At 52.9% G+C, this 21,077-nt stretch overlaps 8 protein-coding genes across 8 annotated transcripts; 5 read left to right on the top strand and 3 right to left on the bottom strand.

Annotated features, from left to right (window-relative positions):
* Positions 1-158: 158 nt before the first annotated feature.
* LAESUDRAFT_809267 (uncharacterized protein) lies at positions 159-2,294 on the bottom strand (the record flags this gene model as incomplete). The annotated part of the gene is made up of 4 exons (XM_040914129.1): positions 2,114-2,294; positions 1,450-2,060; positions 592-1,396; positions 159-536 (listed from the first exon to the last, which is right to left on the bottom strand). Exons 1-4 carry the CDS (start codon positions 2,159-2,161, stop codon positions 159-161), a joined length of 1,842 nt encoding a protein of 613 aa, XP_040769053.1. The 5' UTR covers positions 2,162-2,294.
* Positions 2,295-2,385: 91 nt separating this feature from the next.
* Positions 2,386-4,967, bottom strand: LAESUDRAFT_740843 (DEAD-domain-containing protein). Its single transcript, XM_040911106.1, has 9 exons — positions 4,881-4,967; positions 4,615-4,830; positions 4,244-4,555; positions 3,933-4,190; positions 3,740-3,884; positions 3,381-3,687; positions 3,146-3,306; positions 2,915-3,094; positions 2,386-2,859 (listed from the first exon to the last, which is right to left on the bottom strand). Exons 1-9 carry the CDS (start codon positions 4,940-4,942, stop codon positions 2,476-2,478), a joined length of 2,025 nt encoding a protein of 674 aa, XP_040769052.1. The 5' UTR covers positions 4,943-4,967; the 3' UTR covers positions 2,386-2,475.
* A 109-nt stretch (positions 4,968-5,076) lies between these two features.
* Positions 5,077-8,413, top strand: LAESUDRAFT_747064 (uncharacterized protein; the record flags this gene model as incomplete). The annotated part of the gene is made up of 7 exons (XM_040911454.1): positions 5,077-5,422; positions 5,475-5,586; positions 5,640-5,732; positions 5,793-6,085; positions 6,143-6,592; positions 6,646-7,957; positions 8,021-8,413. The coding sequence occupies exons 1-7, from the start codon at positions 5,187-5,189 to the stop codon at positions 8,411-8,413; spliced, it is 2,889 nt and encodes a 962-aa protein (XP_040769051.1). The 5' UTR covers positions 5,077-5,186.
* A 241-nt stretch (positions 8,414-8,654) lies between these two features.
* On the bottom strand, positions 8,655-10,953 carry LAESUDRAFT_642177 (uncharacterized protein; the record flags this gene model as incomplete). The annotated part of the gene is made up of 7 exons (XM_040903718.1): positions 8,655-8,954; positions 9,012-9,204; positions 9,251-9,330; positions 9,385-9,442; positions 9,504-9,797; positions 9,856-9,919; positions 9,978-10,953. The coding sequence occupies 7 exons, from the start codon at positions 10,951-10,953 to the stop codon at positions 8,655-8,657; spliced, it is 1,965 nt and encodes a 654-aa protein (XP_040769050.1).
* Positions 10,954-11,531: 578 nt separating this feature from the next.
* LAESUDRAFT_809263 (actin depolymerizing protein) lies at positions 11,532-13,215 on the top strand. The gene is made up of 6 exons (XM_040914128.1): positions 11,532-11,767; positions 11,827-12,005; positions 12,065-12,397; positions 12,450-12,543; positions 12,602-12,658; positions 12,720-13,215. Exons 1-6 carry the CDS (start codon positions 11,662-11,664, stop codon positions 13,010-13,012), a joined length of 1,062 nt encoding a protein of 353 aa, XP_040769049.1. The 5' UTR covers positions 11,532-11,661; the 3' UTR covers positions 13,013-13,215.
* Positions 13,216-13,235: 20 nt separating this feature from the next.
* LAESUDRAFT_671121 (3-oxoacid CoA-transferase) lies at positions 13,236-15,589 on the top strand. The gene is made up of 11 exons (XM_040905454.1): positions 13,236-13,539; positions 13,609-13,632; positions 13,691-13,780; positions 13,834-13,888; positions 13,939-14,265; positions 14,319-14,379; positions 14,434-14,706; positions 14,763-14,851; positions 14,903-14,961; positions 15,011-15,069; positions 15,125-15,589. The coding sequence occupies exons 1-11, from the start codon at positions 13,341-13,343 to the stop codon at positions 15,458-15,460; spliced, it is 1,572 nt and encodes a 523-aa protein (XP_040769048.1). The 5' UTR covers positions 13,236-13,340; the 3' UTR covers positions 15,461-15,589.
* Positions 15,590-15,629: 40 nt separating this feature from the next.
* LAESUDRAFT_720527 (3-oxoacid CoA-transferase) lies at positions 15,630-17,995 on the top strand. Its single transcript, XM_040907835.1, has 11 exons — positions 15,630-15,986; positions 16,037-16,150; positions 16,203-16,257; positions 16,311-16,637; positions 16,695-16,755; positions 16,810-16,823; positions 16,877-17,135; positions 17,191-17,279; positions 17,335-17,452; positions 17,509-17,572; positions 17,627-17,995. The coding sequence occupies exons 1-11, from the start codon at positions 15,803-15,805 to the stop codon at positions 17,914-17,916; spliced, it is 1,575 nt and encodes a 524-aa protein (XP_040769047.1). The 5' UTR covers positions 15,630-15,802; the 3' UTR covers positions 17,917-17,995.
* A 248-nt stretch (positions 17,996-18,243) lies between these two features.
* LAESUDRAFT_720526 (uncharacterized protein) lies at positions 18,244-20,816 on the top strand. Its single transcript, XM_040907834.1, has 3 exons — positions 18,244-18,773; positions 18,837-19,740; positions 19,791-20,816. The coding sequence occupies exons 1-3, from the start codon at positions 18,553-18,555 to the stop codon at positions 20,661-20,663; spliced, it is 1,998 nt and encodes a 665-aa protein (XP_040769046.1). The 5' UTR covers positions 18,244-18,552; the 3' UTR covers positions 20,664-20,816.
* The last annotated feature ends 261 nt before the right edge of the window (positions 20,817-21,077 follow it).

The raw sequence follows: 21,077 nt of genomic DNA, 5'->3' as shown, positions 1-21,077 counted from the left end.
TGATGGGAAACACATAGATGGAAGCATGAAGCAAAAGGCACAATGGATATCAACATATAGATCTATTTGTGCAAGACAATGAATGTATGAGTGCAAGACGATGAACATATAAGAGCAATCTTATTATTTGCTCTATGAATAATTGAATGCAAAAATTGCTACTTGATCCCACCATTGTTGAGATCCTTCAGCTGGTCATGCAGTTCATGGCTTCCTTCATGGGTGTGTTCCATCCATGCTGACATGGTGTCAACTGTCTGTAGATATGGTGTCAACGATGACATGACAGTGGTATACACATTCTTGATCCTGTCTTCTATCATGGTTTCAATGCTGTGATGGGTATTGGACAGCATTGGCTGTAGACCACTGTGAATCATTTCAAGAAGTGCTGGTTGAACAGAGCTTATGATGTCTTCCATGGCTGGCAGTTGAGGTGAGGATGGTTTTGCATTTGATTGTGAAATGTATGCTGCTACAGCTGCATTGAGAGCTTGCAGCTCAAGCTGGTTTGCAGCCAATTGTGAAGACAACTGCTGGCATCTCCATGATCAACGACATCACAGTGATTAGATGATGGCGATTCCTTACCACCTCCACTTTTTGTATAAGTTGTCGATTTTCTGAGTGCACCTGTTCAAGTTCTGCATCCTTCTTCATTGTCTGCTTGATCAGATTTGCTACCTCCAGAGCCAACTCTTCAATTTGCCTGCCGGCTATGTCAAGCTCCCTGGAGAACTGCTCGACCGGCTGCATATCCAAGTCACGCGTAGAGGATCCCGCCGATCCTGCTGCATCTAGGCCTAGGATCTCCTCTGTCTTGGTCTGTAGCGTATTCAGCTCATGATCATGCTGAACCATCTCTTGCTCCAGGTCAGAGGATTGTTCTTCTAATCGAAGCAATCGGTCGCGTAGGTCGTATAATTCGCTGTCCCAGCCAGATGGGCCAGTGGTATCGTCGACGGAAAGCTTTAGACGCTTCGCAGGAGGCTCTGCAACATGACTCTCGTCATTTTTGATCGGAGGCGGTGGTTTCGAGTCGACGGCAGCATGCCCAACGCGGTACTCCTGCAGCTGATTATGCAAGTCCTGCATACCCTTTTTCAACTCCATAATTGCCTCCTTCATGTCGGACCGACCGTCGCGCTCAGCAGGTACAGCGCTTGGAGCGATTGGCCAGTAGTTCGTCTCCGTTAACCGTACGATTATCCTCTTGAGATCGCTCTTCTTTGCCGCACTGCGCGCAATGGCATCGGCCAACTGAGTATTGATACGCGCCCGGCTCTCTTCGGACAGGTTATTGAGAATCCAAGAGCGTGAGATACGTTCATAGTTCTCGACATCTTTCAGCAGGTCGGACAACTCTGAACGACAAAGTGTCGCTTCAGCCAAAAGTCTGAGTGACACAAATTAATATGTAGCATGCCAAAAGCGCAGGCCATGACTCACGTTATGCGCTCGTTCCAGGCAGAGCGCTTCTGTTCAAGCGATGCGTCCTTGGATGGCATGTGTGCACCTTCGCTGTCTCCTGAAAACCCTCTGGAAAGCGTCGACGATCTCAAAACAGGGGGAACAGGTATCGTGAAGCTATGCGATGGGATGCGGGAACGCTCTTCATGCGAAAAGGACGTCGTGGTGGTAGGACGCTGGGCCGCGTCGCGGTGATCGAAATTCTCAGCAGACTTTGAGAGTGAGGACGGGCGCTGTCGTGATCCAGAACGAGGCGACCTAGCGCGTGGAGGCGTACGAGAGCGTCGAGGGCTACTGGGGCGAGGGGGAGAACGAGGACGATGCACCGATGTACGCAGCGGGCTACGAGCTCGAGGAGGTGTACGCGACCAGGGGTTCATGTCAGAGGTTGACGGGCGAGCTGAATGGGCTTTCCGCTGTGCTTCGGCTGCTGAAAGTTTCTCATGACCAGGTGGGTGGGTTGGCTTCAGAGAAGACCACCTCGGATCGTCTGGGTGGACGAATGAACAGTTTCGACCTCGGTCTTCACGTCGTGTGCAGCCATATCTTCCATCCTCATTAAGTCGGGGGTTGCCGTCGTCATCATACCACTGCAGAATCCGTGAGACGTGACAGCAAGAAATGGAAAATGGCAAGCACGCACAAAACAGCGTCGATTGAAGAAGCCGGCACTGAGCTTGGGAGTAGCCATTTTGATACGCTATTGTTTGCTTCCAGCCGCGTCCACGAACGTCAGAAAGACGGATGTTTTTTGAAGTGTTGTCAAAGTTCAAGACGATCAGAAATGGTCGAGTCGCTGTGACGCTACGGCGACTGCAGGTACTGGGGGTGGGATGGTCATTCGCTTGCCTCGACACGATCGCCAGCTTTTCCCCGACCATGTGGCTGACAACTTCAATATTCAATATTCAACGCCTGGTCGTGTCGTCGACGTTTCAGCATTGTTGTGAAACTAGCAAGTGTACGAGGGGGTATTGTATACAGATACAATGATGACGTGTTATACTATATCACATTGAACTCTCCGTCAAATTCCTCCTTGCTGAGGACGCCGCGCTTGACCTTCTTCGCCATGCGCTCTTCCCTTTCCCAATCATCCTCATCATCACACGCGGGGGCCGCATCATCTCGACTTCGCCTTGAGCCCTTCGACTCTGTTTTCTCTTTTTGATTCGCTTTTTGCCACTTTCTCTTTCTGTCCCTTTTCTCCTTCCTCTTCAAGCGCTCGTCTTTTCTGGAAACGTTATCGCTCCACGCAGCGTTGGTCTTCCTTTTCTCCGCGTGTTTTTCCCTGCGCCTCTTCACATCCAACTCGGAGGCGGCACGGTTGGCGAGTTCTGCTAACCTCTTCGCCTCACGTTGCTTATCGCTGTATGCGTACGAATCCCACTAGCATTCACAAATGAGAAACGAACGTCCGGGAATCGTCCATGACAGAACTCACATCGACTTCAGCGTCTTTCCAACTGTCTCTGAATGAGTCACTTAACTCCGGCATTCGCGGCAACCTCAGCAGTCCATAGCTCTTGGCGACGCCAACAAGGTCCAGATCCTTGACTCGGAATATGTACGAAGCTTCATGCTTCGAATATGCCCGAACGAACGACACGAACGCTTTCACAGCCTTTACAAACGATAAGTCAAGACGTTCCTTTGCGTGTGTTGAGAACCATACCTTGTCGTGCAGACCCCGATCAGTCAGCAGCACCTGCCTGATCTGCTCTTGCATGGCGGAGACATTCTCATCTTCCGGTTCAGCGGGATCGTCATAGGCGCTGCCATCTTCACGAAACGGCTTCCGTTCGATAAGAGGTATCTTCCGAATAGATAAAAAGTCTGTGAGCATGGATATTGAGTAAATTTGGCAGATAGGCGATCTCAGCGAAACAGAACTCCATTCCATCACTCACCCACGTAGTCAGCCTCCCGACCTACCAACAAGACCCAAGCCTTCCCGCTTCGTCCAGCCCGAGCCGTACGTCCGCAGCGATGCGAGAAGGATTTCGTATCCGATGGAGGATCAAACTGTAATACAACGTCCACATCGGGAATATCCAAACCTCGCGCGGCGACATCGGTGGCTAGTAATACAGAAGGCGACAAGGGCAGAGCGACTGAAGACGCAAAACTGGACAGCGTGCGTTCACGTGTTGCCGGTGGCAGATGACCATGCAACGAGTACAGTTTGGTATTGGGTGGTAGGAATGGAGTTAGAATCTGCAGCATATGGTTATGAGAAAGTGCGGATAGAAGTGATCATTCCGCCTACGCGATAGAAGTACTCGACGCATGCACACGTCGAGAAATACACAATGAATCTTGAAGATTGTTGCCGTGTCACCTCAAAAGATATAATCCGCGCCAGCTGCAGGAGCTTTTCGGACGATTTGCAAATCATACAGAGATTCTGTAGACTACAACGTCATCAGTATGAGAACATAAAGATAGACATGTCAACACACCTGGCAGGTATTCGTCGCTCTTCAATTACATCCCCTAATTCCCGCTTCGCTTGAGAATGCCCTTCGTTGTGCTTGACTTTTGCTTTTTTTGTCTGTACTTTCACTACGATACGCGCAGGATTTCGGAGCCCTACACGGACTAATTCAGACATCGCGTCCGCATCAGTCATAGTGGCGCTAAAGAGGCCTGTACGACGTTGCTTTGGTAGGTGCGTTAATATGCGTGTCAGTGTAGCATGGAAGCCAAGATCGAGCAGTCTAATCAATCATGAGTTCCAACTGCTAATGAAATAGCCGAGGGGCGAACGTACCGATCAGCCTCGTCAAGTACCAGCACTTCCAACTCTTTGGCATTCACGATGTCCTTGCCTTTACCCAATAAAAACTCTTCTATTCGACCAGGCGTGCCGATTACGATGTCGGCTCCTGTCGATATGAATTGTTGAACGTCCTGGGCTGGCGAGGATTCCGAAGAAACTATGAGAAGGGGTGGGGGATATGTCACCTCGGAAAAGTGAGAACTGCCAGCTTCAACAGCATCATCATTGGTTTCATTGGGGACCTTAGAGGGTTGGCTTGCAAAAAAGATGGAGAACACTGAGTGGATCTGGGTTGCTAACTCTCTATCCTGGAGTTCAAATCTGCACTTTGTCATGAAACAACCGATAGAAGCCGGACAAACCTTGTTGGACTGATGATCAGCGCACCAATCTCATTCCGCTTCAATCTTTTCTCTCTGCGAATGAGCTGCTCCACCACAGGTATTACAAACGCGAGAGTCTTCCCGGAACCGGTGACGGCTTCCACGACGACGTCCTTGTGCTTCATAAATAGTGGTATGGTGGAAGCTTGCACTGGGGTCATTTGGGCGAATCCAAGTGACTGAATGACATCCAGGCTGGCTCGGATTGAGTTACAGGGCATCAACAGAGGGAGATGAAGCCTCACATCCAAGGTGTCAGCGTGGTCGGTAGCGAAGCCCATGTTCCAGCATATGCATTAGAGGCCATGCCCGGCTCTGGTAGAGGAGATTTCTCTGAAAAGCGTCTGGCTTGCGGAGAAGGCGAGAAGCGAAGCACGTGACACAAATGCTTCACCTTGTGTGGTAACTCCAGGGCGCCGTCGACGACCAACCATCCGACTACTTCTTCCGACCACCTTGTCCGCTCCACGAGGCCTGTTCTGTCTGGATTTCATTCAATCCGCCGCGTCGCTCTTTCACTCTCTGGTGTTCATCGCGTCTCCTGAACGCGAATGTCCGAATCTGATGTCGACAGTCGACCCGCTCGTTCTTTGAGGAATGGCATCTCATCTTCACTACCATCTGTTGCGCTCAGTAATAAACATATCATGGAAGCCATCGCAAGATCTTCCGACAACGGCGCGACGCTCGATTTAGCACACAAGGACCTCACTGATGTGGGAGAGTCTGGCGTGGAGGAACTTGCCACCGTCTGTCGGGATGCGAAAGGAGAATGCGGCGTCATAAGGTGCTTTGCCGTCTATTTCACTTGTAGTGCGAGTTTGCAACGCGTAGCACAGGATTGCTCTTGCGTACAACCGCCTGACGACGTTACCCATGGCACTCTCACTGCTCTCGCGTCTGAGGTACCTAGTGCTTCGAAATAACAATTTCTCGGTATTTCCAGATGTTGTACGTGCTTGATTCTAGTCTCTTTTGCATGTCATTGAATTTTCTCTGCGCAGTTGACCGTCATGCCATCGTTGGAGATTCTGGATATCAGCCGTAACAAGATTAAGCGGTTACCCTCCCAGCCAGGATCGTTGACCAACCTGCGCGTATGTAGCGTTTGTCTGTATCCAATTATCCGGTTACCTATCCACAGTAACGTTGTACAGGTGTTCTCCATCGTGCGCAACAAGATACACAAGCTCCCGCCTTACATTAGCCAGTTCCGCGAGCTGACGTTACTGAAAGTCGACCAGAACCCATGGGAGTGGCCACCAAAACATGTTCTCCAGCCTGATGAGAACTTGAACGATCCAGATCGCATGAAAGAGTGGATCAGACGCGTACAGACGTGGATTGAAGAGAATATCGAGCCTCCTACTCAGCGGAAGACGAGCGAGGATTCTATCGGTGGCGTCATCGAGCGTGATGAAATAGGCCCCGATTTAAGTGAGGCTGCACAGTGCGTGATTCAAAACATTGTCGTTGTACCTACTGATGCCACAAAAAGCGATGTTAGGTCTGTAGCTCAAACGTCATCAAGCAAAGATGAGATCGCCAACTCTCCGTACCATGCTCGTTCGTACTCTGTGGAGTCGGACTCTTCGATCTACTCTCGACTGGAATGCTCTTCCACGGAGCCAGAACAGGACAGGCCTCGTTTCCCGCGTTTCTTGCAAGGGTCCTCAAAGAGTCATTCCCGCTCTGTTTCGCATTCTCCTGATTCCTGCTATCCCCTGGATGAAATAATGGAGTCCACCCATGAAGATAGTCCCATTGCTCTTCGTGGCCGTCAGGGGCGCGCTGGAAATGATCTAACTGGCACAGACTCCAAGACCTCCAGTAGTTACAGCAACGTTACTGTCAGAAACAGCTTTTCAGAGCTGCGACCGCTCAAGTTACAGAGCAAAAGTGACGTGATCCTGCCCCAACGTCCTGTAGCTCTTTTAGAGCCGACAGGGTCTGCACGGTGAGATGCCAATGAAGCATCCATCAGAAAATTGCCGCTGATATCGGCTTCAGACGCAAAGCGTCAGCGTCAACTGATGATCTTCCCGCCTCGTCGCCTATTGCGGAGGTTGCAGCTGCGCCTTCCATGGACAAGGAACGACATTCTTACTTCCGTCGCTTTTCCGCTTTGACACCGTTGCACCTATCGAAAGCAATTCCAGAGGATCTATTGGCATTGGTTGATGCCGCGCGAGGCATACTCTTCGGAGTCTCACGAATCTATGAGACTTTGCAACTCTATACCCATACGGAATATGCTATTGACCAGCGACTGTCGACAGTCCTGAACAAGGTGCTTGACCCGGCCAGCGTCTACATGACTGGCCTCATCAATGCTCTGGACCGCTTCGACACGATGAGCGTGAAGGGTTTGCCTCCTCCGTCAGTCTGTAGAGCAGTTGTTGAGTGTTGTAGAGACAACGTGGCTGTCTTCGGGAAGGCGGTGGGAGTTTTGGCTCTTCAACTAAAGGTACTGGCAACACATGACGACGTCCGTTATACGAGGCAGATGTTATTGAATCTTTACGGTTCTATGGCCGAGATTGCTAGCTCATGGCAGGCCATGGCTATGCGAATCGAGGCCGTCAAGCCGCTCCTCTGGGAAATTCGCCCACCGCCCGCCGCCAAGTCGCATGCTGCGCAGTCACCGTCTTCTGCTCGGTCAGCAGCTGCACATATCGCAGACTCGTCGACATCAGACCAACCGCGTTTGAGACATGGAGTGTCGCCGACGTCCCGGGATCACGGTCAGACGCGAATGGCCCGTCGGCATGCAGGTTCGTTCAGCTACAAGGACGTTGAGATCGGGAAGATGCTACCGTCTTTCGTTGATGCCCCTTCTTCACCTCTGACAGCTGGCGTTATCAACGGTGCGGCTCCTTCGACGCCTGTGTTACGGTCGGCCAGGCGCATGGCGACTGCATTAGGTTCAACACCGCTGGGTACTCCTAATGGCGATTCTGCAGTACCGACAGCGTACCGCTGGGATAGTCACTCACGTCAGGGATCACAGAACTCCCTTCCGCCATCATCATCTGGGCTCGCTTTGAGAACGGCTCAGGTGGAAACACCATCCAATACGAGCACGTTGGTGGACAAGGAGGCCATCGACGCCGTGAAAAAAGCTCTGGACTTGGCTCCAGCGATTTGGAACATGATGGATAGGATTCTTAATGATCGGGAGGGGGTAACAGAAGACGTCAAGGAGATCGTTGATCAAGCGAAAGTCGTGACAGAAAGGTTGAGACGCAACATTGGGTACATCCGAGATGGTGTTCAGCCTACGGACAAACCTCTCCACGATGAGGCTCGTACGTTTGCGAAGGTAAGACTGCTGAGCCGCAGTTCGTTGCCGTAAATTCTCATGGCTGACTTGCCTCGTGTTCAGACTGTAATCCAATTATCGAGTGCTATCAAGACCCACATGACCTCCCATCCTCTTTCATCTGATTTGCGAACGAGCATGGTCAACCTGACGAATGCTACAGAAGAATTTGTCATTCTTCTACACGTTTCCTCGTTCTCTCCAGCTCCAACTCCTCGTCCTTACTCTCCTATGGTAGCGCAAGGTGCTATCGGAACGCCAGAGGAAAGCAAGTTGGGAGCAGGTCTCTCGCGTAGTCGAAGCGCTTTGCCCTCTGCCAGCTCAAAGCTGGCCTCTTCCCTACCGCAGCCACCCCACAGCGCTCTTCCGCACCAGTCATTTTCGATACCGAATCCTCCGCGCAGTGCGCCTTTCAGAAGAGAATTTATCAACCAATCTGCGGCCGTGTTGAGCTGAAATTGGAACATGTTACATTGTTTTCGAGCCTAATTTACTGCTTCAATCTGTTGCATTGCCTTCTGCATGCCCATAATTTTATTCCTGCATATCCATTCATACCATCATCCGTATTTATCTGCCAAGGTCCTTTGTAATCCGTCAATACTGTTCTACGGGTATCGCGATGCCATCCAGTCCACGAGAGCATGAAAACGGAGTACCAAGCAACATGAACCCGCGACGATCGGGTGTTTCGACGTCATACACCTTTCTTCTTAGACTTCCCTTGAGCTGTCTGTTCACCCATGCCAGCCTCTGCGTTCGTCAAGATTCGATTGATTTCTGCTCTAATCTCCTGCAGATTAACTTTCAACGTCTTCGCGTCCTCGAATTTCCTGTGAGCCTGTGCCTCCTCGATGAAGGAATCAAGCAAGGCTTCTTGCTCCAACAACGGTTGCAGCACTCGCGCCACCTCGGAATCTGGATCGATCACGCGCTCCTCCGACTCTGAGCCAGCGGGAGGAGATGCTTTGGCGTTATCCGATGGCTTAGGTAGTGACTATTGCATCATATTGTTAAGTGGGAGTAGCGAATGCCTCCGATGCGCGACTCTTACCTGGAGCGGAAACATGTGTTTCTGAAGGAATAAGTTGGCTCGATTGAGTATCGCAGACTGTAAGCGATCCTGCGAGCTGCCAGGGGGACAACGAAGCTGCCGGATCCGCTTCGCAAGGACGTCGTATTGGCCGAAGGCCTCTAATAGACGTTTCCTTACCGCAGATGCTTCCGGCGCAGGTCGTTCCTGCTTACTGAAGGCTTCGTCAGAGGAAAAGGTAATAGTTAACAAGCAGTTACGGTGCTAACCTCAAACTAAGCATGAGCTCCTGAAATTGTGGCAATGCATCTTCAATTTCTTTTTCCACGCTGATGAATGTCTGTCGAGGACAATTGTCAGATAAACAATTGAAACGGCATTACTTCGCACGGACATCGTAAAGCTTGAAAAAGATTGGCGTGTTCTGCACTTCGTATTTGTGCTGTTGTCTCCTGTTTTTCCGGCAAGACCACAACGTCAGTGGATGTCACGAAGCGAACGCTTTAGACTTACAAGAGGACTGGTCGACATTCTCGGCATATCCGTACACCCTTGAGGAATTTCTCCTCCTCAGTGAGTGCTTCGTCAATCCTCCCACCTTTCAATTGAGAATATGAAGTTGTTCGCCGTCGCACGCCATAGTCTACGCCCTCGCCAACTTCTTCTATTCGCCCTGTCTTGGGATCTGCGACGAAAAGCAGAGAACAAGGTTGCGGGCGCTGCGGATACTTAACGGGCAGCGAGCAGATGATACGTCCACAAAGGCGGCAATGATGTTTGCGATTTGTTATGGGATGAAAAGTTGCACTAGTCACGGAAAAACCTCATCAGCACAGCCTTTCGCGAACCCGCTGTCAAAACGCACGAGCATAGAGGACATTGCGAGACTGAAGCATCTTCCTCCCATGGCGTGATCGTCTGTTCAGCAGCTGCAACGAAATAGATAGTCAAATATCGTACAAGTCAAAGAGAGTCTGTTATACGCACCTCGAATATCGTTCTTTCCTGCAGGAGTCATCTGAGACTGTACGACATCTCTCCACAAGTCAGTGGCACTTTTAGCGCGAAGCTCCGAAAAGTCCATATCGAAGATCGACGAAGGGCGTTTCTTAGGAGCTTGCAGCCGATCTCCAGGACGGGCAGCCTTCTCCTTGGCCTTTTGCTCTTCTGGAGGAAAGTGCAAGTTGATGAGCTTCTCCAGCCTCCGTTCAAGCCTGGTCCGTTCTATGCGCCCCACGTTCCGGAAAGCTGCACGCGCCTCGACGAATTCATCTGTGCGCGGCCTATAAAGCCCTTTGGGCTGGAATCCAGGTCGATAAGGTGCTAATGCGCGATGAGTTGTGCGAGTACTGACAGTGAGTGATGGGGAGGCTGCTATAGAAGGGGTGTGGGCGTGAGATGAAGCAGGGGTATACGTTGCGTATGGCGCAGGCGCAGGGGACAGCGTTCGGTTGCGCGGCTGCGGGGACGACCTCGACGAAGGTACACGAGTAAATGACGCAGCTGAAGATGGAGAGACCGGGGAGCTAGCCAGCTGAGGAGACTCTGCGTGGGACGACGCTGATCGAGACGATGTGTCTAGTGTGGGCAGCGCTGGCAGGTCTCTATCATACGGACGGATGGAAGGCGACGGTGCGACAGAAGAGGCTTGGCTGGGAGTATTGGAAGTCGACAGTAGCTCAAGAGGACGAGACAGGGACGATGTGCTTGATGATGTACGGACATGGGTATCTGTCGGCCTGAGAGGCGAGGACGACAATGTGGAGCGGGCGCTAGAGGGCCGCAGGTGTCGGAAGGTCGACATTCTTCGTGATGACGCTCCTGGCCGATCGGAAGCTGCGGCTGCGGAGAGTGTTGACGGTCCTGCAACAGGAGATGGCGGGTTCATGCTATTAGCGTTAGACGCGACATAGGGTACCTTGGGCGACGGCAGTGAGGTTACGGATACCGGGGAAGAGTTCATTTCGTGGTTTATGCAGATATTGAGTGGGGGCGATGTTGCAGGTGTAGACGTTGTATTGGGACTAGACGGATATGTCGCATATTCGGCATGCACGAACTCGGGAGGATCGCGCTGAGGCACTGAAGCGAGCATGGAAGCGGGCCTGCTTTTGTTGACGAGGTACCCTGATGGACGCGAAGAAGCATCCGCAGCCCCCAAGCTGCCTGTCCGCTGGTGAACGGGAGGCTCATCGTTCGCATGTCCGTTGCCAACACCGTTCAGCTGGACTTGTAGACGGAACTGGGGAGGAGTAGCGCCATTTGACGACGGTTGACTAGATGTATCCCTTGGAAGTCTCTTGGGCTATAAACGTCATGTTCCTGCTCAGCTGTTATATCAACACTGTAAGGCATGAGCGAGTGCGCACCTTGTAGGGCCGATACGGTACATATGGTGTAGAGCTCATGCTGGTACCGGGAGAAGTCGAGGACTATATTGTCATCCGAGTCGATAAGGGCACTGCCCACGCGCGGCAGTCCTGCGAAGGGGGTTGCTGGACGTGCATGATGAACAGTTCGACAGAGAGCATCAAGCTGCATATACTCACCACTGCAGAGGTCGTTGCGTCAGACGCGAAAACGCTCAGGTCCGTGTATCCTAGCGTATCCCTGCCATCTCACGCGACGTCGACCTTGCAATATCTCGCTATAACTCTATTTCTTTCTCGCGATGTCTGCACCAACGGGCATCGCTGTCTCTTCAGAGCTCTCAACCGCATTCTCTGATGCGGTGGGATCTGGGAACGTCCGATTCCTCAAGATCTCAATTCGCAATGGTCTCTCATACCTCAGTCTTTCCATGCGTGTCACAGCTCATAATATCGCGATCTGCCAGAATCACTCGTGCCAGACGAATCTATTGCTCCATCGGGTACTCTAGAGGAAGACTTGAACCAGCTGAGCGGTCTTCTGGAGGACAACATCCCTGCATACGTTCTCGTGAGACTTGATGACCCTCCCTCTGAGTGGTTGGCAATCTACTACGTCCCAGACTCTGCGAAAGTCAGAGACAAGGTTCTTTGTTCCGTCCTAGTCAACACTGCACTCTGATAACATGAATCTCTTTCCGTTAGATGCTGTATGCTGCAACGAGGACTACCTTGGCCAAGTCTCTGGGATCAGCACATTTCACGGACAGCCTGTTCGCCACGAGCAAAGATGACATTTCTGCTGACGCGTATGCTAAGCACAAGCAGCATCTCGCGGCACCCAAGCCTATGAGTGCGAGGGAGAAAGAGATGGAGGCTGTGAAGGCAGCTGAACGCGAGGCAGGCGCCGGAGGATACGAAGGAAGCAGAGCCAGGCAGAATCACATCGGCCAAGGGGTTGGCTTGAAGTGGCATGAGGAAGCTGAGAACGCTGTCAGAGAGCTGGGTCTGGGTGATGGGAGTGCTTTGGTCCTGACTGTGAGTGGCCACACCATGTCGTGTTGCGGTTCACGCCTGATGGCTTGACTAGAGTATCGACCCGACGACGGAGACGTTGTTGCTGTCCTCTTCAGCTGAACGTAGCATTGACGGATTGAGTTCCGCCATCCCTCCTTCTGAACCATGTATGTGCTGGCTTAATCTGCGTTCGTTGTGCGCAGAGCTCACACAACTGGACTTCAGCATACGCTTTTTTCGCCTGGCCGCACAGCATCACGTCTCCTCCTCGACGCGAGATCGGTACGTGTGACGAATCCTAGTGCCCTGCTTCTGCCATCTGATCTGATCTACTGCTCATAAGTGTTCATATACTCTTGCCCGTCATCGTCTCCGGTCAAGCACCGCATGCTTTACTCCTCAGCATCGCGCTCTGTTTTCGAAGTCGCTAAGAACATCATCTCCTCATCGGACAGTTCCTCGACAGTAGCCTCTCGGAAGATCGAGACATCCGACCCTACGGAGTTAAACGAGAGCTTCCTTGCTCTTGAGCTAGGCTTGCAGAACGATCCGAACGCAGGAACGTCCACAGCACCTCTTCCGGACGCCGAAAAGAAAGCCTTCGCGCGTCCAAAGGGTCCCGGCAGGAGGAGATGATGATCCTGCTGCGAACAGATTCCTGGTTACGGTGGAGAAATGCGGAACAGATACCTAGCATTCATGAACAACGGGTATGGCGCTTCTGTACAATACTCTCGTGTAACAATACCCTCTTTATCGAGTGCTCCGGACTCCGTGAGCATTCCGTTACCGCGACGTCTTCCTGAAGCGCGCGCCTTATAAGGATGCATTCCACCGTCACATGAACATCGACCTCACCGCGATGGCGGCAGGCATAAGTGCTTATCCGTCCAGCACGGGTTGTATTTGAGCAGGTCAGCGAAGTGCACGCTGCGCATATAACTTCCCCAGCTCAAAGTCGGAAATGCTCGCGGCACGGCGAGTTGGCGCGTCGCGGTCGGCACGCCGCATCTCAGGCACAGGCCCACGCGTCGTGCGCTTGGGCATCACGCAGTATAGCACTGCGGCAGTCGAGCTGCCCGTGTCTAACAAGACGAAGGTGTGGGACTCGGTCGACGAAGCGATTAACGACGTGAAGTCCGGAGATGTGCTCTTGAGCGGAGGTGAGTGTGCCGTTTATGATCGGATATATGCGGGCGGGAAACAGAATGAGATTCCTTGTTCGTCCTTAGGTTTTGGCTTGTGCGGAACGCCAGGTGGATGAGAGCAGCGATTGCCGGCCATACCATACAGCTGAGCATTAGTTTCCAACAGACACTTTGATAGGCGCGTTAGCGAAGAGAAAGGACGTTACAAAGTTGACTGCTGTGTCCAACAATGCCGGGTCCGGAGAGCTCGGCCTGGGTATATGTGTTCAGATATATTCAATGTTCTAAAGGTCTGATAACGTTTCGCAGGAAAGCTCCTGCACACCGGACAGATTGACAAGATGATGGCGTCATACCTCGGAAAGTCCGTGTCTCTCGATTGCAAACCGAATCTGTTCTAATAATATGATACAGCAACAAGCACTTTGAGTCCCTCTATCTAAATGGGAAGATCTCGCTCGAGCTCATCCCACAAGGCTCGCTTGTCGGCCGTCTGAACGCGCATGCAGCAGGCATACCGATGTTTTACACGCCCACCGGGGCCTCCACCGCGGTGGAGGAGGGTTCGATCCCAATCCGATATAAGGAAGGCGGGATGTGCGCCGGCATAGCGATTCCAGGCAACAAGAAGGAGGCGCGCGTTATCGATGGAAGGCGATTCATTCTCGAGCCGGCAATCGCTGGTGATGTCGCCTTTATCAGGGCATGGAAGGTGGATGAAGTGGGGAATTCTGTGTTCAGGTATGTCTAGAAATGAAAAATGTGCATGGATTGTGGTTGATGGCGATGCTCAGGTATACCGCGAACAACTTCTCTGCGACGATGGCAAAGAATGCGAAGCTGACGATTGTCGAGGTGAGCATTTTCGACAGTATATTACTACTTCCAGTCGCTGATCATAGCTCACAGGCTGAGAACATCGTACCTGTCGGTTCGATCTCTCCAAACGCCGTTCATGTCCCAAGCGTCTACGTTGATCGAATCGTGCAAGCGACTGCCCCGAAGCAGATCGAGATCATGACGTTGGCGTCGGGTGACAAGTCAGAAGACACGAAGCCTCTCAGTCCCGAGAAAACGATTGCCCAGGAACAGCGAAACCGGATGGCCAGACGTGCCGCAAAGGAGATCAAAGACGGGTTCCACGTCAACTTGGGGATAGGGATACCAACGCTGGTTCCTGAGGTGCGTGCGTGGTCTGACAGTCGACACCTTCTCAAGACAATTCGCCGTGCCGTCAGTTCCTTGCACCAGGCGTGCGAGTATGGTTGCAAAGCGAGAATGGCATCCTTGGCATGGGACCCTACCCGACCAAAGAGCAGCTGGATGCGTAAGCTACAGAGCCCGTCACCATCTAACTGAGCTGACCAAAGGTTGCAAGTGATATTATCAACGCCGGCAAGGAGACTGTGACGCTGCTCCCTGGGGCGTCCGTGTTTGGTGCGTGCCGACGCAATCAGACAGTCCAGCGGTTAATGTATTGCATCAGACTCCAACGAGTCTTTCTCAATGATCCGGGGCGGACACATCGACTTGGCTATTCTCGGCGTAGGTTTATCGCACGGATGTCTGTTGTGGGAGAATGAAGCTGACGACCGGGCAGGCGATGCAAGTCTCGCAAGCAGGTGACATTGCCAACTTTATGATCCCCGGGAAGATGGTGAAGGGTATCGGAGGGGCGATGGACCTGGTGTCAAACCCGGATAAGACGAAGGTTATTGCGGTGATGGAACACTGCGCGAGAGACGGCAGCCCGAAGATCCTGAAGGAGTGCGCGTTGCCGCTGACCGGCGCGAGAGCCGTGAGCCAGATTATCACGGAGCTGGCGGTGTTCGACGTGGACCGCCAGGCTGGCGAGCTGCGGCTGGCTGAGCTGGCGGAAGGAGTGAGCTTGGATGAGGTCAGGGCGAAGACGGGCTGTGGCTTCGGAGCGATGTAGTATTATATCGTGCGCACTGTTCCCCGCGGTGCTGTAATTATACCCCGTGGGGAGGCGACATCCGGAACGCATGGGAGATCGGCATCGGCGGCGGGAAGGCAGCGGCGGTCGGCCATGCCTAATTAGGCGATGACGGAGCGCCGGGGGAACGGCGCTTGAAAGATTATCGTCAATGATCTTCGAACAAGTCCGACCGGTCCACAGCTCTCTCTCCTTGCCGGACGGAAACGGCCGTCACACTGAAATTCGTATATAATCCTTTTCTCCCCTAATGCCGCCTCCCGTTCTCGTTCCGCCCCCTCGTCGTGCTCGTTGTCTCCCGCCCTAGGCTTTGCACGAACGATGTGGGCGCTCAAGCCGCGCGTTCCCGCCCTCCGCGCTCTGCACCCTGCCCTAGTCGCGTCTGCGCGCGTCCGGTTCTACACCATCGTCACAGACGCACCCATACCCAAGAAAACAAAAGTCTGGTCGTCAGCGGATGAGGCGGTCAAGGATGTCAAGAGCGGCGACGTCGTCCTTAGCGGAGGTGAGCCCCTAGCAAGCCGGCCCCTCGCTTGACGCTGACACCCTGCTCAGGTTTCGGTCTCGGTGGCATTCCAGAGACCCTCATAGAGGCTCTCTCGCGCCGACCGGAGGTTCAGAACATCACCGCGGTCTCCAACAACGCTGGTGCGAAGGATCTTGGTCTTAGTGAGTACATTTGTGGCGTTAGAGCGGAAGTTCTCGCTTACGGCAAATCTAGTAAGGTTGGTTCAGACAGGTCAGTTGAAGAAGTTGATGATCTCGTATCTCGGCGGGTGCGTGATTTCTCACGCCTGATTACCCCGCATTTCAATTGATGGCACCCCAGAAACAAGCTTCTTGAAAACAAATACCTCATGGGAGAGATCGCGTTGGAGTTGGCACCTCAGGGCACGCTCGTTGCCCGACTCAAGGCACATGCGTCTGGATATCCTGCCGTCATCACCCCGACTGGTGCATCAACTGCAGTTGAGACTGGTGATATCCCGATTCAGTACAATGCGGGCGGCATGAAGAATGGCGTCAAAATTCCCGGTAACAAGAAGCAGACCATAGTTTTTGATGGACGGAAATACGTCATTGAGCCCGCAATCATCGGTGACGTCGCATTCGTCCACGCGTGGAAGGCAGACGAGGTTGGCAACTTGGTGTTCAGGTACGGCTGTTTATTACAGCTTAGAACTGAAGGTCTCGTCCTCACCTCTGCATGTAGGTATGCTTCGAACAACTATAATGCGGTCATGGCTCGTAACGCTAAGCTCACAATCGTCGAGGTAGGCATCTCTTCTGATTGCTCGCAGATATCATTGCTAAGGGATCATACGTAGGCCGAGCACATCGTGTAAGCGTGTTCATGAAGATAGAACGCGTCTGATTCTGACACGTTCTGTGCAGTCCCGTCGGCAGCCTTTCCCCGAATGCCATCCACATTCCTAGCGTTTACGTCGACAGGATTGTGCAGGCGACCGAGCCCAAGACCATCGAGGTGGTGGCGCTCGCTAAGAGCAAGGAAGAGCAGGTCGCCAACAAGCCAGGCGCAGCGGACAAGGCGGCTCACGACTGGCGTCACCGCATTGCTAAGCGCGCGGCGAAGGAGATCCAGGATGGCTTCTACGTCAATCTCGGCGTTGGTATCCCGACCTTGGTTCCTGAGGTATGCCATCGCATTCATGAGATCTCTGTCGCAACTGCTAAGATTCTCCCGATAGCATCTTGCTCCCGGTGTTACGGTTTGGGTTGAGAGTGAGAACGGTATTCTCGGCATGGGTCCCTACCCGACGGCCGAGCAGGTCGATCCGTGAGTGTTACGTGTTGAATTGGCTCGATTTATTCACAAACGCTTTTTTCGGTAGCGATATCATTAACGCTGGCAAGGAAACCACTACGCTGCTTCCGGGTGCTTCTTGCTTCGATTCTACCGAGTCTTTCGACATGATTCGTGGTGGCCACATGGATGTTACATGCTTGGGTGTAAGCACTTTAATGGACCCTCTTTGAGAACCGAATGCTGAGTAGTGAGCTGCCAGGCTATGCAAGTATCGCAGGCCGGTGACATTGCTAACTTCATGATCCCGGGCAAGCTCGTGAAGGGTATGCGCAAGTCTTGTTCTGTTTCTCCCTATTGTCTAATTTTTACGGTTGTAGGTATTGGCGGTGCCATGGATTTGGTGGCCAACCCGGACAAGACCAAAGTTATTGCGACGATGCAGCACTGCTCGAAAGATGGCGTGCCGAAGATTGTCAAGGAGTGCTCGCTGCCCATTACGGGTGCACGGGCTGTCAGCATGATCGTCACGGATTTGGCAGTGTTCGACGTGGACCGCAAAGCTGGAGGACTCACGTTAATTGACTTGGCGGAGGGCGTTACGCTTGAGGAGGTGAAGGCAAAGACCGCTTGCGACTTCAAGGTTGCGGAAAATCTCGGCCATATGTAATATAGTCCCTGTACTCTAATCATCTTCTCTGTAATTCGGGGGTATCACTGCATTTCGATTCGGTGGGCAAGCTGAAAGCCTGAAACACGGTGGACTAATTTTGCTGCTGCGGAAATGTGACATGGAACATCTTCACGCGTACACAGAACACATTTCACATCCTGTGATTTTGCTCATAAGTCCACCTTAAATGTCTTTTTATGTCCAAATTTTGCAATACTAAACTGGATGTAGAAAGGATTTGTCGCAAAACAGCAGTCACAAATGGTGAAACGTGTCCTGGGCGCTAGCGCCACTCACGATGGTGGCGTCGTTGCATGCTGGTTCCTGCTTTGGTTGTGTCCGGGCCAGGACGCTGTCAGTGAGGTCGAGGCTCACGTTCCGCTCATTCTCCCTTGCTCTTCATTCTCTTTGTATCTATACTCCTCGTCGACGAAGACGCACGTCGCCCGCAACGTGTACGCCATCATTGTCCGGATAAGATAGTCGACCATTTGGAGCCTCGCAACGCACTGTATCGCATAGCCGACCTTCCTTGGACTCCACTGGCATCAAGTCACAACTGGCGACCCGCTTCTTTTCCTTCCCTTTGTATCGGCCTCTCATCATATCCGCTGTCAGTGCTGTATTCGCGAGATGAGCTGGCTCGTGAACCTCTTCTCATCGCCGAAGAATGCGATGAACGCGCGCAAGAGCATGTCATCCACGCGTGAGGCGTTCAGCCTGCCCATCGCCTCGCCAGGCTTCCATCCGCACCCCGACGCCTTTACTGCGGAAGCATTAGCCACGCCGACAAGCAGCACTTCCTCCTACTCATACCCTCCGCCTGTCGGGAGGGCGGCATATGACTACGTTCCGTACGTCTCATTTAACAACGTGACTTAGTGACGCCCGGTCGAATCTCAATGTTTTGACCGCAGTGCCGGGACACGCTCAAGACAGTCATCTCTTCTTCCCCTGCACTCCTCCTCGGCCAATCCCCCTCCGCCAACCTCTTATCCTCCCTTGTCGCACACCTGGGAACGTCTACGCAGGTGGCTTTCCAAAGAATACCCAGAGTTAGGCGACACGTTGAACTATGGCATACTTCCGGATGATCTCAAGGCGATCGAGTCGTCCATGGGCCTCGTGCTTCCGCCTGCCGTGCGCGAGTCATATCTATGCGTCGACGGCCAAGAGGCAGAATCCGCAGCAGGATGCTCGGAGGGCTTGTTCTTCGGCCTATCGTTACTCCCTCTCGAAGACGTTTTGGAGGAGTGGCGATTCTGGAGAGACGTAGACGAGGATCCGAACACCGGTGCCAACCTACGATTGAGAGAGGTCATGCAGTCGATACCTCCAGGGTGGGTGCGGCACGAATACTCTTGCCGAGGCTGGATACCACTTGCGACAGATAAAGCCGGCAACTATTTAGGCGTCGATATGAACCCTGGCGAGTCTGGCCTGCCTGGCCAGGTTATTGTCTTCGGACGGGACTTTGATACCACAGTTGTGCTGTGGAGGGGGGATGGTCCCGGCGGATGGGGGAAGTGGCTGTCGAGCTTCGTGGATGACCTTGAGAGCGGGGAAGGGTACGAACTCGGATCATCGCACGATGGGAGCGACGGAAGCGAGGACTCTATAGGGTATGAGAGCTACTTCTTCGATGGTGTCGGCGGCGGTCAAGGCGATACGGGTGGCGATGCCGGGACCGGGGGGTTGCGGCTCACAGGAGAGTATAGAGGGTGGAACATCTTGGAGGCATGGGCTGATCGGAGCGTTCGGAGGTGGCAACAGGCAGGTCTCTATTCAGACGAATCGTACCCCGCGTGGAAGAAAGGCAAGGTGAGCTTCGGTCGATATGTACCTCACGCAGTCATGACAACTCGTTGCAGGCACCCGAGAGAGTGTCCTTGGATCGTCTGCAGATCGCGGCCCCTGGAAGTGGATCCGCGGCCGAGGTTCCAATACCAGTGCTTTCCGAGGTGCCTGAGGAGACGTCAGCGCTTGCGCCTGCGCCTGCACCGCTACGCAACGTCACCAACCAAAGTCGTCCAACGAGCAAACCGGTGTTGCCAACCATCTCGGTCACCAAGCCACCCGCACCGTTGCCTGTTGAACTGCCTACACCCGAAGCGATCGATCCTCTTACATCCGACTCTGACTTTAGATCACCTCCAGAGGGAGATCTTGAGGCAGGCGCTGGAGGACGGATGATGCGGGAGGTGAAACCGAGCCAGCCGGCTGTGCCTATCTCTCGGCCGCCTATAGTGAAGGGCGCTGCTGCTCGTCCTTCAACTACACCTAAGCGAGTGTCATCTCCTCCATCGACGGCTCTCACAGAATCGCCGAATCCTATAGACGTCGTGGCCGTGGTGCAGGTGCCCGATCTTTTGTCTTCCACAGAACCTCTTGAGCGGCCCGCCTCAACTGAATCATCGCATTCACGCGACCTTGTTACGGAGGTGAAGGTTGTTGTCAAAGCAGAAGAGGACTCTCCCGTTCTTGTCCATGCGGAGGATATCCAGCTTCCGGACTCTCCAGTCCCTTTTCTTGATGGCAATGGGGACGATGCGCTGCAGAACGACATCGTAATCATCGATGGTCCTCAGCCGCCTGAGTTGGCCCGCATTCGTTCAAATGAATCATCGGTGTCGAAAGAAGGAAAGAAGGAGAAAAGGAAGAGCGCATCTTCCAGCCGCAGGAGCCTAGGACAGCTTGCAGATGGGCAGCGGAGGGACTCTTTTTCGTCGAAGGGGAGCGGCTGATGGCGAGCGTCTGGAGGGACTTACCGGGACATTCATTTCGTTGCTCCATGGTATCCTCATTTCCTTCATCGCATCGACGCTCCATTGTATATTTGCATGTTCTGATACCCATAGTTACCTTTTAGTGAGATATATCTGAGTCTGAGCAGCCTCTCAGTGTCAAGTTGCCCGTGTTGAATCATCAGCTGGACCTGACGCTCTCAGAGATGCTGTTCAGTGAACGTGCATTTTTGACGCGGACACAAAATACTGTGCTGCGTTGAGGTTTGAATTTGAGATCTGAAGCTGAGGCTGAGAAGCTTCAGGCCTGGGATCTGGGATTTTGAAGTCTCAGCGGGTCGATCTTAGTTGGCTGCCATATATGATCATGTCGTTGAACGGCAATGGCCGAACAGAGGCTCGCGCTGGTTGCGG

The sequence above is a fragment of the Laetiporus sulphureus genome (assembly GCF_001632365.1).
Source record: "Laetiporus sulphureus 93-53 unplaced genomic scaffold LAESUscaffold_3, whole genome shotgun sequence".
Lineage (NCBI taxonomy): Eukaryota > Fungi > Basidiomycota > Agaricomycetes > Polyporales > Laetiporaceae > Laetiporus > Laetiporus sulphureus.
This window is presented reverse-complemented; position numbering and strand designations above follow the sequence as displayed.

Bases quoted from the DNA above. Each gene is read 5' to 3' on its own strand.
- LAESUDRAFT_740843 (XM_040911106.1), bottom strand. From the start codon at position 4,942: ATGGCCTCTAATGCATATGCTGGAACATGGGCTTCGCTACCGACCACG. The intron at 4,831-4,880 runs GTGAGGCTTCAT...AATCCGAGCCAG, and splicing joins ACCACGCTGACACCTTGGAT to CCTGGATGTCATTCAGTCAC. The intron at 3,095-3,145 runs GTATGGTTCTCA...TCGTTTGTAAAG, and splicing joins ATCGGGGTCTGCACGACAAG to GCTGTGAAAGCGTTCGTGTC.
- LAESUDRAFT_809263 (XM_040914128.1), top strand. From the start codon at position 11,662: ATGTCTGCACCAACGGGCATCGCTGTCTCTTCAGAGCTCTCAACCGCA. The intron at 12,006-12,064 runs GTTCTTTGTTCC...TCTTTCCGTTAG, and splicing joins CTGCGAAAGTCAGAGACAAG to ATGCTGTATGCTGCAACGAG. The intron at 12,398-12,449 runs GTGAGTGGCCAC...TGGCTTGACTAG, and splicing joins GGAGTGCTTTGGTCCTGACT to AGTATCGACCCGACGACGGA.
- LAESUDRAFT_671121 (XM_040905454.1), top strand. From the start codon at position 13,341: ATGCTCGCGGCACGGCGAGTTGGCGCGTCGCGGTCGGCACGCCGCATC. The intron at 13,633-13,690 runs GTGGATGAGAGC...AGTTTCCAACAG, and splicing joins TGGCTTGTGCGGAACGCCAG to ACACTTTGATAGGCGCGTTA. The intron at 14,380-14,433 runs GTGAGCATTTTC...CATAGCTCACAG, and splicing joins CGAAGCTGACGATTGTCGAG to GCTGAGAACATCGTACCTGT.
- LAESUDRAFT_720527 (XM_040907835.1), top strand. From the start codon at position 15,803: ATGTGGGCGCTCAAGCCGCGCGTTCCCGCCCTCCGCGCTCTGCACCCT. The intron at 15,987-16,036 runs GTGAGCCCCTAG...CACCCTGCTCAG, and splicing joins CGACGTCGTCCTTAGCGGAG to GTTTCGGTCTCGGTGGCATT. The intron at 16,258-16,310 runs GTGCGTGATTTC...ATGGCACCCCAG, and splicing joins ATGATCTCGTATCTCGGCGG to AAACAAGCTTCTTGAAAACA.
- LAESUDRAFT_720526 (XM_040907834.1), top strand. From the start codon at position 18,553: ATGAGCTGGCTCGTGAACCTCTTCTCATCGCCGAAGAATGCGATGAAC. The intron at 18,774-18,836 runs GTACGTCTCATT...TTTTGACCGCAG, and splicing joins GCGGCATATGACTACGTTCC to TGCCGGGACACGCTCAAGAC. The intron at 19,741-19,790 runs GTGAGCTTCGGT...AACTCGTTGCAG, and splicing joins CCGCGTGGAAGAAAGGCAAG to GCACCCGAGAGAGTGTCCTT.